This window comes from Piliocolobus tephrosceles, chromosome 10 (assembly GCF_002776525.5).
Source record: "Piliocolobus tephrosceles isolate RC106 chromosome 10, ASM277652v3, whole genome shotgun sequence".
Lineage (NCBI taxonomy): Eukaryota > Metazoa > Chordata > Mammalia > Primates > Cercopithecidae > Piliocolobus > Piliocolobus tephrosceles.
In genome coordinates this window covers 22,460,973-22,479,913 of record NC_045443.1, presented here as the reverse complement: position 1 = coordinate 22,479,913, position 18,941 = coordinate 22,460,973, and the positions used below count along the sequence as shown (strand labels likewise).

The window sequence follows — 18,941 nt, the reverse complement described above, 5'->3', positions numbered from 1 at the left end:
CATTAAACCCACAAAACCAATAATAGTTCCTTAATATCCTCTAATAACCTAGTATATGTTGAGATACCCCCAGCTGTCTCAAAATTGTCCTTTTATAGTTGACTTATTTGAATCAGGAGTGAAATAAGGTTAACATACGGTCTCTTGTTTATATATATCTTAAATCTCTTTTTTTTTTTTTTTTTTTTTTTTTTTTGAGACAGAGTCTCGCTCTGTCTCCCGGGCTGGAGTGCAGTGGCCGGATCTCAGCTCACTGCAAGTTCCGCCTCCCGGGTTCACGCCATTCTCCTGCCTCAGCCTCCCGAGTAGCTGGGACTACAGGTGCCCGCCACCTCGCCCGGCTAGTTTTCTGTACTTTTTAGTAGAGACGGGGTTTCACCATGTTAGCCAGGATGGTCTCGATCTCCCGACCTCGTGATCCGCCCGTCTCGGCCTCCCAAAGTGCTGGGATTACAGGCTTGAGCCACTGCGCCCGGCCGTATATATATCTTAAATCTCTTTAAATCTGTAATAGTTTTGATTGGTATGCCACTTACTGATATTTACAGAAAAATTACCACTTTTGAAGAATAAAAATAAATACTAAATCACACTGACATAATGATATCCTTTTCTTCCTTCTCTGTTTATCCCTTTTTTGGAATAAGATGTATTTCAGAAGCTCCCAGTATCTTCAATTCACCATTCTCAGTAAAACTATTACCATAGTTTAGACCACATACAACAATACAATCTTGGTTGAAGAGTTTCTTTTAAATTTGTTCTATGCTTATCTACTGAAATTTTCTCATTTATTATTAAATGTGTTGAGATTTGAATTGTTTTCACTAAAAGATAATAAAAGTTAAAGTTAGTTTTTGCATAATCCAGCCTTTAAGCTCTATTTACTAAATTTTACTTTTAAAAGTATTGATTTTTTAAGAAATATATTTTTATACATTTATATCACCCATATAAAACATTGCTGAGTTTTTTGTTTTTTAGTAGACATGGGGCCTCACTATGTTTCACAGGCTGGTCTCAAACTCCTGAGCTCCAGGGATCTGCCTGCCTCAGCCTCCCAAAGTGGTGGGAGCCATCATGCCTGGCCTGCTCTGAGTTTAAAATAAAAATTTAAATGCTCTTCTCTATTTTCTTACCTCTCCTTTTAAAGTGTTTTTTTTTTTTTAATGTCTTATAAATAATACATATTCATGGTAGAAATATTTTTTTAAAAAATAGAAGCAAAAAAATCAAAATCATCCTAATTATCACTATTTGTAGATAATCACTACATTTTGACACATATAATTCTAGAGTTTTACCTACATAAATGATACACTTACTACTATCTGTAGGCACTATGTGAAGTATTTTACATTATCTTTGTTTTCCTTTCTGATGGCTTTATAAAATTTGGTTTGTGTTTATGTTCTAAGTAGAAAACTAAGGTATATAGAAGCTTGCTTAATATCCCAAAGATAGTAAGTATAGTTGGAATTTGTTATACATCCCATTAAAATTGTTTTCTTCTAATGAAAATCGAATCTGCCTTTCAAACATTCTGCAGTATTTATGTCCATTGAATCTTCATGCATGGTTTAAGGGTTATTCCTGAAGTCCCTAGATCATATGTTCCCAAAGTATTCCTACGCTTATTTTGAGGCTCATATTACCCTTGTAAATATTGCTTTCATGCATGATTTATAGTTATTATGCATCTTAATAACTTATCATTGTCAATTTTAAAATGTTGACATCATCAGGCTGTAAGCTCAGCAAGCAGCAAGCCTACAGCTCCCACAACCAGTTCCATGCTGCGTATCATCATGGGTACCTGATAAGTGTATTGCTTAATATCAAAGTGAAAAACTTATTGTTATATTTGATCATGCAAATAAATACAGGTCATAGCACTGTTTGTAATGATTGCATAGTATTCCTTTTTAGGGATATTCTAGTTTTCGCAGGACATTTAAGTGGGTTCTTTTAACTTCACTAGTGGCCCATTTGTCTCACTTCTTTCCTGGAATTGGAATTTGGGGAAAAAGTATGTACATTCAATTAACAGCAAAAAATATTCAGAGTGTAATTCCTATGTACTAGAAATTCTGCTAAGTGCTTTACTCATTTTATTAATCCCTACCAGAGCCCTACGATAATAGGTACTCTTGGTATCTCCAGTTTACAGAGGAGGAAACAACATCCATCTTATCACAACTGGCTAATCAGTGGTATGGTCTGATGTCACAGCTTATGCTAGTAATCATTCCTCATTTGATACACATTATCAAACTAACCTCCAGAAAGACTGTCCCAGTTTAACACTTTCATCAGCAGTGGAGGAGAGTTCCTATTTCCTACAATCATGCCCATCTGGGGGATGTGCTTTGTTATTTATTCATTTCTTTAAAAATAAGTAAATAAATCCTGGTCCATTTTACTACGGGTGAATAAAAAGATACCAACCAAGATATGCCACTTCTTTCCAGCACAGGCCCATTTCTTTTCTCCATTCATCTACAACTGCTAGCTTGTCTGATATACTGACTTCCATTTTGCAATCCAGTTTTAAAGAAGAGAGCGTCTGCTTTGAACAGGCCCTTTCTGAGATTAGCCTCACCTTAAAAAAAACAGGATCGGAGGAAAAAGGGAAAAATTAAAAAATGAAGAAAACAGAAATCTTTCATAATAATTGACCTTGTAGATAGTCCAAATCGCAAACGAGTCATCTTTTGACCTTCTGAAGTTCCAAGTAAGAAAACTGACTGTCATTTTAAAATCATGATGCTTTAAAACAAAGCTTATTTCTCATAGCCCCAGTAAAGGTGAGACACAGTATTTTATTTTCTACAACAGAAAGGATTCTATCTACAGGTAAAAATTACAACATATATTGTCTGATACTAATCTAAGATTCTCCTATAATTCAATTTATCCAGAGGAAAGTCTATAACCTATCTCGTGCTGCTTAGCAACATATATTTAGGATTTCTGGTAAATTATAATTATCTTAGCTTTCATTTAAAAAAATACACTTACATTAAGTTATTTAGAATCAAAAATGTCATTCATAAGAATAAGCTAGATTTTAAAAATCCACAAGATATTGTCCTTTTCTGAAATGGCATACCTATTATCTAGGAAATCTTTCTTGTTGCAAGATCCTGTGGGAAACACTAGATAGCTCCCATTTAAAAGTAGTATGTTTATACTTACTGAATAAAACAAGAAATATTATTTGCTGATTAACAAATTCCTAATTCTATTCTAAAAGTAAATAGTATAATAATTTTCTAGGCATATGAAGGCCAAATTTCAGATATTTTAAAAGTTAATACTAAAAATTTAAATCTCTTAATTCCTTGCATGTTCTTTGACCCTGAATGAAAATATTATGAAATACTGCTATATTCAGGGAGCACATACCTCAATACCACTTTTCTTTAATAAACTTATCCCAATAGCATCTTTTACATCATAAGATATTATTTCTTTTTGGTCTCCTGATACATAAATGTGGCCATTGGTGAGACATCCATCAATATTGCAAACCAAAAGTTTTATTTCCTTAAGCTTCTCTTTGCCAAAATAGCCATATCTAAAAGAAACCAAAATAGACCTTTGAGTGTAAGTGCAATACTAATCACTCCCTCTCAACTGGCTAAACCAATACATTAAATATCACCCTCCCTTCAACTATTCAAACATTATTCTTCAAATTTACTTCACATATATATTTCAACTCTTAGTGCAGTAACTAAAAGTAGTGTGGTCTAACCAGATAATTTCTTACTTTATTGAAGCCATGTAAATACACATTTCACATACGTCTTCCCTACATGAACAAAGTAATTACAAAGATCCTAAGATGTTTGAAGTATCAGAAATCAGTATCTAGAAGTATAATTATTAGGATTTAGTACAAAGGTTATACAGGTTTGTTTGTTTTTACCTTAATACTCTTTGCTCTGCAATAGGCCAATCAATATCCACATCTATATCCACACTATGCTCAGCTCGCATTTCATAGTATGCCATTTTTCCACCCTAAAGATAGTACAAGTGTCATGAATACTGTTTTTAATATTCATTCACATATATCAAAACTTTATTATAATACAGCACAAAGAATTCATTTCTACAGTACTGAGAAAAATGAATAACCCAGTAAAAATCAGTCACATAAAAATGATTTTTCAATTTATTTTTACTTTATTTTTTCGAGTTAGGGTTTCACTCTGCCACCCAGGCTGGAGAGCAATGCTGCAATCATAGCTCATTATAACCCTGAAATCTTGGGCTCAAGCAATCCTCCCACCTCAGCCTCCTAAGGATCTGGTACTACAGGTACACAACTCCATGTCTGGCTAAATTTTTTAAAAGTTTTCTGTAGATATAAGATCTTGATATGTTGCCAAGGCTGCTCTTGGAAACCTGGCCTCAAGCTATCCTCTTGAGGCCTCAGGCTGGCCTCTCAAAGTGCTGGGTGACATGCCTCAGCCACCATGCCCAGCTTTTTTTTTTTTTTTTTTAAGGAGAAAGCTCACATTAAATAACTTTAACATTTTTCAAATTCTATCTAAACAGTTCAAGTTCCCTATTTAAGAAAATTTCTATTTTAATATTGAAAAAAGCAGAAACATTATAGCCTCCAGGATTCTGACCTCATGGGGTTTCGTGGAAATCCCTTAATCATATCCTCCTTTTTTTCAAGAATTCTCTCCTGTCATCATCCAAAAGCAGTATAAAGGTTTTTGGAACTTCTGTTCTAATTTGCAACTAACAGGCAACACAGGGGAGGAAAAATAACTGTAGCATCTGTTGTAGAGAGTTTTCTTAGATCCCTGAGCTACTGATGAAAATGACTAATAGTCATCCAAGTCACATGTGGGCAATGGCAAGGGCAGTCTCTTGATTGTAGGCAAGAGTCGGCAAGAGAAGGGGCCTTTCTTCTGATAGTAATTATTTGAATGACCAGATCAATTACTGGATAATTTCAATTTCTTTTTTTTTTCAGAATTGTCAGTCTCTTCATAAATCTTGTTTTAACGAGAAACATTTTTCTCCACACTTTAGGAATGGGTTGCACCATGGTCCTCCTTAGAAAAGAGCTTAAAAATAGTAGTATCTATGTATGTCAAATCTAATTTCTCTGAACACTTAAATTTATCTACACAGCCAGTCTATAGTTTGCCTATACATTGACCAGAAGATTTGTAAAAATGTTTTTCTCTCTTTTGCTCAGAATAAGAGTCCCATTAGAATTTTTATTAGACAATGGAGAGATTTCCCTCTCTCTCTTTAAAAATGCTATCTCTTGAGTAACATAAGAACCTGAATCCAAATCCTGACAGTACCATTTATTAGCTGTTTTTGCCTTGAGTCAATTACTTCATTTTTCAGAGATGCAGTTTTCTCCTCTGTAAAACTGGGTAGAAATGTCCACTTCATTCATTTGCTATGCAGATTACGTAAGATAACACATGCAAAGTGTTTCACATACTCCACAGTACACAGTAAATAATAAATAATAATGACAACTAAAATTAACAAGTTAAGAAATATATGATGCAACCATGTTGCAGGCTCTAAAATGAGAGAGACATTAAATCCATTATTTGAAAATGAGAGAAATGAGAGTCAGAGCAGATAAAATGATACATATTCAAGCTTACATAGTAAGAGGCAGTTAGAGTAAGAATCCGGGTTTCCTGTCGCCCAGGTTGTAACTCTTTTCACCTCTATGAAATTATTTGTCTTTTTAGAGCAATACAAGTTATTCAACCCTACAGCCACAACATAACTATAACACAAACATGGATTACATAGTTTTAAATGGAATAATATGAGTACCAGGGCATGTGCAGACACGCAGTACTTGATTCATTTTTTTATCATTATAGCAGAATTCCTTGTATATTTACTGAATGGATTCCAAAGATCACCTTGGGGTAAACCTGCAGGATAAATGCCTCAGATAGCAAATGTTGTTAGCTATTACCTTTCCTCTATAGGTTGATACTTTTATCATAAAGAAATTGTACCATACTTCTTCCCTAGAACTCAAAGTATGCCTACAAAAGCACTTAAAAGGATTATGCAAAATGAACGTACAAACCTGCAAGTAACCCATCTCTATCAAATGTCTTTTAGCAAAATAAAATGAGCCATTTTCATATAATTCTCCATCCCAGTCTTGTCGACGAGGCCGTTTAGCTGGATTTAAATTCAGAGGTTCGGTCACTTCACGAACTGAAAGCAAAAAGTTAGAGTAAGTCCATGTTGGTCTGAATATAGAAAGTGTTCATTTAGTAACTTTAAAAAAGTTAATAAAAACGAACTCAGAATGCAGAGCATTTCTCTATCTAGATAGAGAATTTTTTTTTTTTTGAGACAGAGTCTCCTTCTGTCTGGAGTGCAACGGTGCCATCTCGGCTCACTGCAACCTCTGCCTCCCGGGTTCAAGCGATTCTCCTGCCTCAGCCTCCTGAGTAGCTAGGACTATAGGCATGCACCACTATTCCTGGCTAATTTTTGTATTTTTAGTGGAGACAGGGTTTTATCATGTTGGCCAAGCTGGTCTTGAACTCCTGATCTTGTGATCCGCCCACCTCGGCCTCCCAAAGTGCTGGGATTATGGGTGTGAGCCACTGCGCCCAGCCTGATAAAGAACTATTTTTAGACTGGATGCGGTGGCTCACGCCTGTAATCCTAGCACTTTGGAGGCGGAGGCGGGCGAATCACTTGAGGTCAGGAGTTCGAGACCAGCCCAGCCAACATAGTGGAACGCCATCTCCACTAAAAATACAAATTTAGCTGGGCGTGGTGGTGGGCACTTGTAATCCCAGCTACTTGGGAGGCTCCGGCAGAAGAACTGCTTGAACCCGGGGTGAGGGGGGCGGGGGGCAGAGCTTGCAGTGAGCCGAGATTGCGCCACTGCACTCCAGCCTGGGCAACAGAGCAAGACTCCATCTCAAAAAAAAAAAAAAGAACTTTTTTTAAAGGAATCAAATCTGTAATGATTCTGATGATTTATATTTGCTTTCCAATAGCTACTAGAAAAATAAAGTATTTTATAATGAAATGTGAAACAATTAAGGTATTCATACAAATACAATGCTTTGGGAGGACATCAAGACAACCTTAAAGTAGCTTTCAAAGAACTGAATTGGTCACAAAAGACCTATATTCAATATTTGAGCCCTTTAATCTCTTTTCTCATTGTCTGCGCATACAGAAATAAGTTTTATTTATCTAATGTGGTTGAGAACTTGTTTTTATACAATTATTGCTGAAAACTATAGATTTCTCCATTAAATTATTGAAGATTTTATATTGATGAAAATGTTTATGTAACATATTATACATTCTTACCATTAGTTAAAAATATACTAAACATAATAACAAATTATGTTTATGAGTATACCTGATAATAAAGGCTCAGTAATGTCAATATTAATTAATAGAACATAATGTAATCAATGAAGCCTTTGGTATTGCCACAGAGATTCTTTCGTCTTTTCACTGAGTTTTCCTCAAATCTGTGTGTGTGTGCGTGTGTGTGTGTGTGTGTGTTTAACAGCTGCTTATTCTCCAGAATCTTTCTTCACTTTTTGCTGTCATTTCTGTGTGTATAAAGGCTTCTAGGAATAACCTCTACTTACTTGTTTAACTAAACCATCCCCTGTTCAATTCCACCCCGGTATTTGAAATAACCCAGGAAAAAACCTTAGCAAATACAAATTAAATAGCTAGAGATAACATAGCTTTACAGGCACTGGCTACAGAGTAGTGACCAGAACCCTCTCTATTCTCAAAAGGTGTACAATCTAGGGGTAGAGACAGGTAATTAAACCAACTAGATAATTCAAGTGGTACTCTGAAGAAAAGAGAGGGACAAGTCTTTCCTAGTATCAGTGGCTGCTTTCTCCCTGGGCATATCTGCTGAGTATGAGGAGAAGGTGCAAGAAAGATCAAGCTTTGCATAATCAAAGGGACTCTGCTGAGGTAGGCAAAAACTAGAATGGCTTTTAATGGCCTTGTGGACTTGACTTACAGATTGTCATCTGTAGGAACTACAAACATACAGCTAGTTTTTCCACCTAATCCTCCTACGAGACTTTGGCTGAGTGTACTGTGCGGGAAGCTCGGAATGGGCTGGAAAGATATCATTACAGTATTGTGGTCCTCAGATCCCTTAAGAGTCTTGTTAGCAAGAGTAGGGGATGGGTGTGAGTGTCAGTAACACATACGAGATATATCTCCTAATAAGACACCTAAACTAAGAGGTGAGATGAAATTAAAGTTTCAACCCAGTCCAATTCCTAATTGGATCAAAGGGATCAGCCCCTTATCCTATCTGCCTGATAGAAGAAAAGGTGCAACCTCTCTGGAGGAAAATACGTACTCAAGTGTCTATGCCAGATATACAATTAAACATGAGCCAAATGAAGAGGCAGAAATAGGTGACTCACAATCAAGAGAGAAGCAGTCAGAGTACAGAACTGTAAGTGACTAGATGTTGAAATCTGCATTAAGGACTTTCGAATAGCTATCAAAAATATGTTAAATTAGAGGAAAGGACTTTTTTGTTTAAATGGATTTAAAAAATTGAGAATTTCAACAGAAAATGGAATCCCTAGGAAACAATTGAAATGTACTGAATGGAAAAACAGTGTTTATAATAATTCTCTGGATAAGATTTACAGCACACTGGACACGGCAGGCGAAATGCCTAGTAAACCCTATGAAACCCTTTTTATATATAGAGTTAGGAATTTGGGGAAGAACTTCGAAATATCATTCTTAAGATCCTGCGGAACACTTTGGAGGATGCTTTCTATTTCTATATGATTCGTATGGAGTTCATCAAACATGTCTAGAACCAACATAGAAGTATTTGATCTAGAACAACGGCATGTCTGCCTCAAAAGGCAAATAGAAATAAGAGGATTAGAATGTCCCTTTGTAAAGAGTAAAGCAAAGAATTAATTTGGTCTAGTTGTGTTGGCTCAATAACACATTTACAACTGATTGTAAATGTCATTACCTACTAAAGTAATGAGTCAAATATTCTCTTTTACAGCTCCCTTTTAGTCTCCTCATGTCTAAAGAATATTTATATATAAAAAAATTGATTCTCAATTAAATGAGCTAAAATAAAGACTGATAAGAGATTACCTCCTTTCTGAATTTCACTCCATCGAAACTGATGGCGTCTCACAACAGAGAAAACAGAATCATATCCTTCTTCTCGAATCATTTCTGCAACTTTTTGAAGATCAGTAGGATGTAAACATGGAGAAGTAGCTTGGATATTTCCTACAATGTCAACCTCTTAAAAGGACGAGAGAAATGAAAAGGATATTTAAAAAAAAGTTCCTTGCAAGGAAGTAATATTAAGGTTTGGAATTCAAATGTTAAAACAAGTCTTATGAGATAATAAAGGAAGTAGAAAAGTACATAACAGTTTGAATAAACTATTAATCAAATTCATACCATTATGATAATTAAGAAATTCTATGATGGCATCTAGTGAGGTAGAGCTGTCTTTTGAAACTTCAGAACTTCTTCGATGAACTTGTGCACCAAATTGTTTGGCCACATTCTCAATTTCATCATGGTCTGTCGAAACCCATACACTGTTTAGATATCAAAAAAAAATTAATAGCTAAATCAAAAGAAATCATTAATAATAAAATGGAGCTCTGTAACCATAAAATACAGCTTATATAATGTGAGAATATTATTTGCACAATGATAATAATGTTACAGATCCAAAGGAGTATAAAAATGTAAGAAATCATAAAGTATTTTGTATATAAACATACTAATGAATAAAAATGCAGTCCTAGATATACTTTACATAAAGAAAGGAACAACAGACACTGGGGCCTACTTGAGGGTAGAGGGTGGGAGGAGGGTAAGGATCAGAAAACTACCTATCAGCTACTATGCTTACTACCTGGATGACGAAATAATCTGTACACCAAACCCCCACAACATGCAATTTAACTCTGTAACAAACCTGCCATGTACCCCTGAACCTAAAATAAACGTTTTTTTAAAATACACTAGAAGTCAAATCTAAAGAAAATTAAAGATCTTGCTTATTCTCCATTCAAATCCAAAATATTGTATAAAATATTTTAATATGCTTGCTAAAAAAAAATATAAATGGACCTGGCTTAGCCAAACCCTAAAGGTGAAACAGTTTCAAGCTTAGAAGATAATAAATGCCCAAGTCTGGGCTCAAAAAACAATCAGATAATACAATTCTTTCTTTTTTAAACAACAAACGATGGGTATATAGATATAGAATCAGCTGGGTTATAGCCATTGATAACAACAAACGTAGAGAACATGACTTCATTGGCTCAGAATAATTTAACTTAATACTCTGTTAACCACAGGTTACACAGTTGCCTGTTTAGACTTCATAAAATGATGAGTAGGCAAAATGCTATTTTGGAGAGGGGTACCAGTTTCTATTGAAGTTTTGTTTCCTGGACAGTCACAAATTCCCACTACTAGAAGCCGAAGATGTAACTACTCCTCTAGCCACAATGTTTGGTCGGGCCTGGAGTCTCACGCCTGTAATCCCAACACTTTGGCAAGTCGAGGTGGGTGGATCACCTGAGGTCATGAGATTGAGACCAGCCTGGCCAACACGGTGAAACCTGGTCTCTACTAAAAATACAAAAATTAGCTGGGCATGGTGGTGCACACCTGTAATCCCAGCTACTAGGGAGGCTGACAGGAGGATCGCTTGAACCTGGGAGGCAGAGGTTGCAGTGAGCCGAGATCGCGCCACTGCACTGCAGCCTGAGAGACAGTGAGACCCTGTCTCAAAAAGACAAACAACAACAACAACAAAACCCCACAATGTTTTAATAGTGATTTATGCAAAGATATCTTAATGACTTACAGTCTTTGGTATATACATGTATATATACACACAAACACACATATACACATTATCATATATACACACACATATATATATTTTTTCTTTTTATCCCACTCTTTCAGTATCTACTGAGGGAAAGATGAACTGCATGTTTTGTTCGTTTGTTTCTTTGATAGTCTTGCTCTGTCACCCAGGCTGGAGTGCAGTGGCCTGATATCTGCTCACTGCAACCTCCACCTCCCAGGTTCAAGCGACTCTCATGCCTTAGCCTCCCCAGTAGCTGGGATTACAGGCATGTGTCACCCACGCCCGACTAATTTTTGTATTTTTAGTAAAGATGGGGTTTCGTCATGTTGGCAAGGATAGTCTCAAACTCCTGACCTCAAGTGATCCTCCCACCTTGGCCTCCCAAAATGCTAGGATTACAGGTGTGAGCCACCACACTCGGCTGAACTGCATGTTTAATATGTCTATGCTCAATTATCATGAGTGAAAACAAAGTGAGAAACTAAAGAAAAGTTTCTAATATCCCTGGAGTTCATTTATTTATTTCACTTATTCCCTTTAATATTTATAGAAGGATTTAAATCAATGGATAAAGTCAGTAAGAAAAAAAAAAATCAAAGGAAGCCTAGCAAACAAAATGAGCCACTGGCTAGGGGCCAAAAGTCCGGTGATATCTACTCATGTCACTCTATGCAAGGCGGAACACAGGAGCCCCTATTTTCCTCCATCTTGAAATCTGAAATAGTGGGAAAAACATGTTCTCTTGGGAAATGTCATAGTCAAAGGTATATCACAAAGTACCAATGAAAACCTAGTGGATTTTTAAAACAGAGGTGAGGGGAGGATGATAAGATGGAATTAGAATACAATAAAAAATAAACAGGGAAAGCAAAAGACACGGTAATTTGGCATCTAATTTACATTATTAATTGAAATAAGCTGCTGAAGCCATTTACTTTACTATCCTGATTTTTTACTGCAATGAAAATTCAATACCAGAGGGTTCAGTGGTCTTTAAGAAATGTTTAAAAGGTAAGAAAAAAAAAAAAGAATTTTGGATGAGGTTTGCTTTTCTTCCTTCCTTCCTTCCTTTATGAACTATTTACTAAGTGCCTATTCTGTCCCAGGCATGATTCTGGACACTAGGGATATAATAATGTATACAGTATAGTTTATTTTCTTGAGAAAGTCTTGGCCTATCAATAGAGACTGAGACCAGTATGGCACTGTAATTCTCTTTAAACCATCAGGGAAAGAGAAGTAAGGGATCAATTAAGTAACGATGGTCTTTTCAATGCTTTACTTTTTACAAAGTACTTTCACAGTGCCTGCTACACATCAGGTACTCGATACAGATCTGCTGAATGAATGAAACAGTAAGTGATTAAGAGGATGGGTTCTGAAGGAAGAGGTTCGATTCTGACTCCACCACATGCTAGCTATATGACCATGGGAAAAATCCATAATCTCCTTATGCCTCAATTTTCAGTAAAATGGAGGGAGTAATAATAGTGGGTACCTCAAATGGTTTAGAGGATTAAATATAAACCATTAACCACAGAATCAACATTTAATAAATGTTAGCTATTCAAAATACTAAAATAGGAATGGTAATAAAGTAATATCTACTCTGTCTCATTTGATCCTCACAATCTTCAGAAGGTAGACTGAAGGCCTGCTTCCAGACCTTCAAAGGTCCAAATGTCTAATTTGTCTGTGTTATATTAAGCAATTACACTGTGAAAAAATATGAAAATAGTATCCCACATGTACACTTAAAATACTATGATCATCACCTATGAAAGGGACTGAGTAGATAATTGTCTTTGGTTCAGGGACATAAGATGAGGATGGGCAAAAGAGAAAATGAGCACGTGAACAAATAGGCCAGTCAAGCAGAGTGAATGCCAAAGTCTAACGCCAATGGCTTTATCCTCAAATGAAGTCACACTACACCTAACAGGACCAACAGGAATATCAACCGTGGTGCCTGTAACAACTATTTTAAATCAGAAGCTGCCATTTTAGGGATAATAATAGCATAGGCCTTTCATTAATCAAAAGTCTATACCCTAAGCATAAAACTAAAACATGTTTATTTTTCACAAGTATGTTAGGCAACACTTACAAATCAATTTGTTCTGAGGTTTACTTACACAGCACTGAACCACTGTTGAAAATTAAGCTCTTACAAAATCAACTCTGGCAATAACTCTGTACTAAAGGGAAAAAAAAAATCTCAGCATTTTTCTTAACTGCTAACTAGCCTAGTTAGTATGCAAAGTTGGCAACCTTGAAAAGTACTGTTAGCTTTGATTCTGAGCAAGCCAGAGAAATCTGCCTCAATTAAGTCAAATCGTGGTTTTGAACAAAATAATCTCAAAGGTATCTTCTAGCCCTGAAAAACACAAATCAGACAGCTGCAATTTTCTTCAGCTCTCTCCTAAGGTAAATATTTTTTGAAGAAAAGAGAGGGTAGGAGGCAGGAAGGGTGCTCCAAAGTCCTCCTACAGCTTCACAGTAAGTCAAGTGAATTCAAGTCAACACATTTTAATGATCTAATATATAAAGCATACCACGATGAATAAGAGGGCACCTGCTCACAAGCAGCTTAGCTTTTCACCTAGTATGGCAGGAGTCTCCCCAGGCCAAATTCTGCCCACTTCTCAGCCTGTTTCGGTAACATTTTATTGGAATGCAGCCCCACTCTTTCATTTACGTATTGTCATGGCCACTTTCACAACATACACAACAGCAGAGCTGAGTAGTTGCAACAAAGGCCATCTGGCTTACAAAACCTAAAATATTTATTATCTGGCCCTTTACAGAAAGTCTGCCGGCCACTGAAACTGAAAAAGAGAACAAAGATATCTTTCCATTAACTCTTCAATGTCAAAGAATGTTAGCACTAGAAAGAATTTTGAAGATCATTACAACTTTCCCATTTTATAAGCAATGGGAGAGTTTCCCTTTTACAAGCAAGGAAGATAGTAAAAACCTTCTGAACAAGAGGAAAATGTCAATAATAGATTACATACTATGTGCCAGGCACTATTCTAAGAGCTCCACATACATTATCTCACTTAATTCCCTCAACAAGCCTGTGAGGCAGACACTTCAGTACATTTTGCAGATGAAGAGACGAGGCACAGAGAGGTTAAGTGATTTACCCAAGTTTACACAGTTAATACACGGTGATGCTGAAATTCAAATCCACAGTTTGACTTCAGAGTCTGTGATCTTACCTCCCTGCATAGGGCATGCACTAAATGAAGGTACAAACAATGTTGCTATGTATGGGAAAACAAAGGCACAATTACTTTTCACTGAGGGGATCAGTAAAGGCTTCATGGAGGAAGAAGTGCTGGTCCCTTCTATTACCTTTTGACCTAATCTCTCCAATGCCTGGAAAGGATGACAAATAGCACATAGCCACAAAACTTGAACAGAGTAAATTCACATTGTTACATGATACTGTTAAGTTAGAAATACATTCATTTTGCTAGTTTAGAAAAACTAATTTTTTTTTTTTTTTTTTTTGAGACAGAGTCTTGCTCTGTTGCCCAGGCTAGAGTGCAGTGGCCCAATCTTGGCTCACTGCAACCTCCGCCTCCTGGGTTCAAGTGATTCCCCTGCCTCAGCCTCCTGAGTATCTGGGATTACAGGCGTGCACCACCACAACTGGCTAATTTTTGTATTTTGGTAGAGATGGGGGTTTCACCATGTTGGCCAGGCTGGTCTTGAACTCCTGGCCTCATGTGATCTGCCTGCTTTCGGCCTCCCAAAGTGCTGGGATTACAAGTGTGAGTCGTCGTGCCCAGCCAATTTTATTTCTTCTAATCGCCACTACTGATATAGTGACAGAAACCATAGGTGGCTTGAGGAAGTATAAAACATTATCGCTGTGGTCAATGAGTTTATACTCAAGTCTACATATATTAAATAAAACTACTTGGTGGCCAGGTGCGGTGGCTCAAGCCTGTAATCCCAGCACTTTGGGAGGCCGAGGCGGGTGGATCACGAGGTCAGGAGATCGAGACCCTCCTGGCTAACATGGTGAAACCCCGTCTCTACTAAAAATACAAAAAAAAACTAGCCGGGCGTGGTGGCGGGCACCTGTAGTCCCAGCTACTGGGAGGCTGAGGTGGGAGAATGGCGGGAACCCGGGAGGCAGAGTTTGCAGTGAGCCGAGATCGTGCCACTGCACTCCAGCCTGGGTGACACAGGGAGACTCCATCTAAAAAAAAAAAAAAAAAAAAAAAAAACAACAACTTGGTACAGAAAAAGTTGATACTAGAGTCTTTTTTTTTTTTTAAAGAAGTGTTATACAAATGCTAAAATGTGGAAATGGGAGAATCATTGGTCAACATACACACATATTTTCCAATCATTTCATAGCAAAATCCCCAATGCTTGATGTAATGGGTGGTTGTTGGGTTCTCACCAACAGAATCTACTCCCTCTCACTTTTGGTAATTGTACTCCAATTTTCCTCTTGATGAACCTGTCATGTCGTTCAGTGGGAGCTCCATCGCTGGTTACAAGAGCAGAAGATGCAGCTATACTGTACCAATACAAGCACTGTGTTCTTCTTGCCATAGAGACCGGCTGAAGAGTGAGCACGGTACCCAATGAGACACAATGAAACTTCGAGCTTCGAGGTCAGCACTCCCGACTACCTTTAAACTTGGAAGAATATGAGGACCGCTATCAAAGACACACAAAATTGGCGACTAAAGTGTTAAGCACAGATTATACTCTGTTACTACTGCAATAGGGAAAAGAGTCCAACGCAAATTGCATTCACAGCCCCAGAAAACGAAAGGCTGGAGACTTTAAAGGCTGAGTTGCGCTAAGGGAAAGGCACTGAAGGGTGCTAAGGGGGCTTAGTCCATGTGACTAGGCCATCTGGATTTGTTAACTGGTGCTTATCTGGAGGAGAAATCATCTTCTATCTTTATGAGACAAAGCAATTGGGCAAGTTGAAGCAAGGTGTCCACTGAACTTCACCCTTTATCCTCCCAGAGGGACTGCGAAGGAGAGTGGGAGTTAGAATGCTCGCATTTCACTGAGACAGGGTCCTGGGGCTCTCAGGTCCTTGAGGAAACAGTTTGTGTGGTAGATTTACATCTCAAAAGGCAGAGAAAGTTTTTATAATTGCAAGCTTTCTAAACTAACTGCTCTAAAAGAGGGTTCAGGGGCCTATCACCAGGTTTTTCCTGGAACCATCAGGAAATTCTAGCAGCTTTGAGCCTCTTCAGGAAGGCATTTTAAGGGCACCTAAGATCATCCTAGGGACATGGCCTTAAGCTGCTAGAAGCCATGCTAGGGCTTGGTCAAGTCTCTTGGGGCAGAGGTTTGGAGCAAGTCATTAGGTACCCTGAGAGTTCTGCAGTTCTCAGTACAACCACCTTGAAGCCATAAAGCATCTATCCAGAACTAAGAAATTGAGGATTCTGGCAACAAAGTGCCCCATCCTCTTATCCTGCTTTACTTTTTCTTAAAAACATTTATCATAACCTGATACAACACATATTAATGTTCTTGTATACTGCATGTCTTTCCTTATTATAACATAAGCACTATGAGACTAAGGGCTGTCTCTACTGCTACTACACCTGGTTCGGTACATACAACAGTGCCTGTTACACAGTAGGTAGGTAGTAAGTATGCTGAATGAATGAATCATTTTTTTGTCCTTGAATCTGATTGTACCTTAACAAGCCTTTCCCTCTTTTGTTATGCCAGTTTGAACGGGGTTTTCCGATATACAACCTAAGAGTTGTAAATGGTATTAACAGTTTTGTTCTCCATTTACTGTGAATATGATTTTGATCTCTAGTTCATTTCACAAAAATTATATTTCACTATATTACTGTAGCCTGGATGCACCTACTTCTTTCAGTCCTTTTTAGTTTGTACCCTTTCTAAGAAGGTAAAAATATCCCAAAGTCTGTGAGCTTCACAAGGACAAAATCTGTGTCCCAATCATCTTGGTATTCCCTTGGACATGTATAGCAGAAATTAGGGCTCAGTAAATAGCTACCGAATTGAACAAAATCCCCAGGTCCTTCCCTATCTCTCCTTTGCACACTTCCTATTGCACTAGTGTTATCTTCTGAGTGGTAGCTCCTATTTGCTTTGCTCCATCCAGGACTTCCTTTGGGTTGAAACATTAAGAAAATTAGTACATTTATATTTTTTCGAATCTCCCTTTTTTAAACAAGAATGGTTAAATGAAAATCACTTACCCATGTATTAACATGGGTAAGCAAATACAGGTTCAAAAAGAAAAAGAGACGACTTCAAAAACAGTCATCTCTTTAAAAATCGAAACATTAAAAGGTTAACACAAATTAATTTCCATAATAACGACACATTCAAATGTAGTTAGGTTGAAGCTATATGTGTAAATTCATTCTTGGCACAGAATTTCATCTCCCTTCTTTTATGAATGACATCAGCTTGTAACTCCTGACCAATTTGGCAATGTATCTAAATTATGCATAATTAAAACTGTCCTTAGGGCAGGCAAGGTTCCAAAGGTATGATTAAATGATTTGTAAGCATTAATATACCATAAAACAGTCAGTTGTATACCTTCCCACTGGGTCTCACGTATTTATAAATGTAGGGAGCTTTCTAGATTGTGCTGACTCACAGGCAGATAGCTAGAGTATTTTTCAAAGGTTAGGAAAAGATCTCCAAGCTGAGCTTGAAATTCAGCTCTGACACCCCGACACTCAACTCCATTCATGAACCTGATGCTTCCCTAATCGATCAGCACCAAGCAGTTATCAGAGGCTGAGCAACAGGGGAGCCTCGATGGCCCCCATCCAAAGGAGTTCACATATTATCACAGACGTTGCACCGGGGTGGCCTCCTTTACTTTCCCCGTAAGGTCAACCCGGGAGTAGGGGACGGTTGGGGAGGTGTAATCTCCCCTTTCACGGATGACTCTCAAGGGCGGAAACAGGAACTGTCCCAGGTTATGACCATTGGCAGCTACAGAACAAGGAAGGAGCTGCAGCCCTTCCTCCTGGGCTCTCAGCCCGGCCCCAGGCACCCCGGATCCTGCACGTCCCTGGCAAGAGAGATGGCCCCCTTCCAAGAGCGCTGGCCCCGGGGGCCCCAGCCCCTCCAGCAGCCCGACTCCCTTTCCCGACCCCCGCCCAGGCCGCGCCGCCCACTCTCGCACATGCGCACCTCTGGAAGGCCCCCGAATCCAGGGCCGCACGCAGGACCCAGCCAATGAGCGGGACCCCCGCCAGGTGCTTAATGTTCTTCAGGGGGATGCCTTTGCTGCCTCCCCGAGCCAGAATTAGAGCTGCCAGGTGCGGGGGCTTCTCCACACCTCGGCCCTGGCCGCCGCGAGAGTTGCGCTGCAGCTTCGGCGGCCGGCCCCGGGACGGCCGCCCCCGCGGGTTGGAGACGGAGGTGGCGGCCCCCTTCTCCACCGAGTCCATCTTCCTCCCACGCCTTCTCCCCAGCTTCTCCACATCCGGGAGCTAGTCCCTCACCACCTCTGCTCGGCGCCGCCCGATCCCCGCCTGGCAGCTGGCGCGCGCGGCCGTCCCTCGCCCCGCCCACTCCCCCGCTCCCCGCGGGGCTCGCTGGGAATTGTAGTCCGCAGCCGCCTCGTCTGGGGCCAGTAGGCCGAGTAGGCTCTGATGAGGTGAGCCAAAGCTAAGACAAGCAGTGGGAGTCCGGAGATATTTGGAGGAAGTGCGGCTTTTGGGGGTGCTTGCATGTGTCTGGGGATTTCTGAAACTAAAAAAATAGAGTATGTTTGCTAAAGAACTTCCCCACTTTAGAATTGTAGTGGGTTTCCCGTTGCATACCTTGATGCACCCTAATACGAATTCATTTTATATTTTAAAATGTATATTTTAAATATACACCTTTTTTTTAATGTCCCGGGTCATTTTTTTCCAAGAAATTACTGACCAGCTCATTCAAATATCCTACAGGTGCCTTAAACTCAACGTTTTAAAAACTCAATTTTTTTTTTTTTTTTTTTTTTTTTTTTTTTTGAGACAGAGTC

The 18,941-nt window shown here is 38.6% G+C and overlaps 1 protein-coding gene across 12 annotated transcripts in view; it reads right to left on the bottom strand.

Annotated features, from left to right (window-relative positions):
- Window positions 1-18,493, bottom strand: part of CMAS (cytidine monophosphate N-acetylneuraminic acid synthetase) — a 37,303-nt gene extending 18,810 nt beyond the window's left edge. For all 12 annotated transcript variants that reach the window (XM_023209079.1, XM_023209090.1, XM_023209080.1 and 9 more), the window contains exons 1-7: window positions 18,104-18,493; window positions 9,481-9,623; window positions 9,163-9,318; window positions 6,101-6,234; window positions 3,935-4,029; window positions 3,409-3,580; window positions 2,449-2,602 (exon numbers count right to left, since the gene is read on the bottom strand). In XM_023209079.1, the coding sequence (XP_023064847.1) occupies window positions 2,449-2,602; window positions 3,409-3,580; window positions 3,935-4,029; window positions 6,101-6,234; window positions 9,163-9,318; window positions 9,481-9,623; window positions 18,104-18,363 (1,114 nt within the window). In that variant the 5' untranslated portion in view covers window positions 18,364-18,493. The remainder of the gene's footprint in view (window positions 1-2,448; window positions 2,603-3,408; window positions 3,581-3,934; window positions 4,030-6,100; window positions 6,235-9,162; window positions 9,319-9,480; window positions 9,624-18,103) is intronic.
- Window positions 18,494-18,941: the final 448 nt, after the last annotated feature.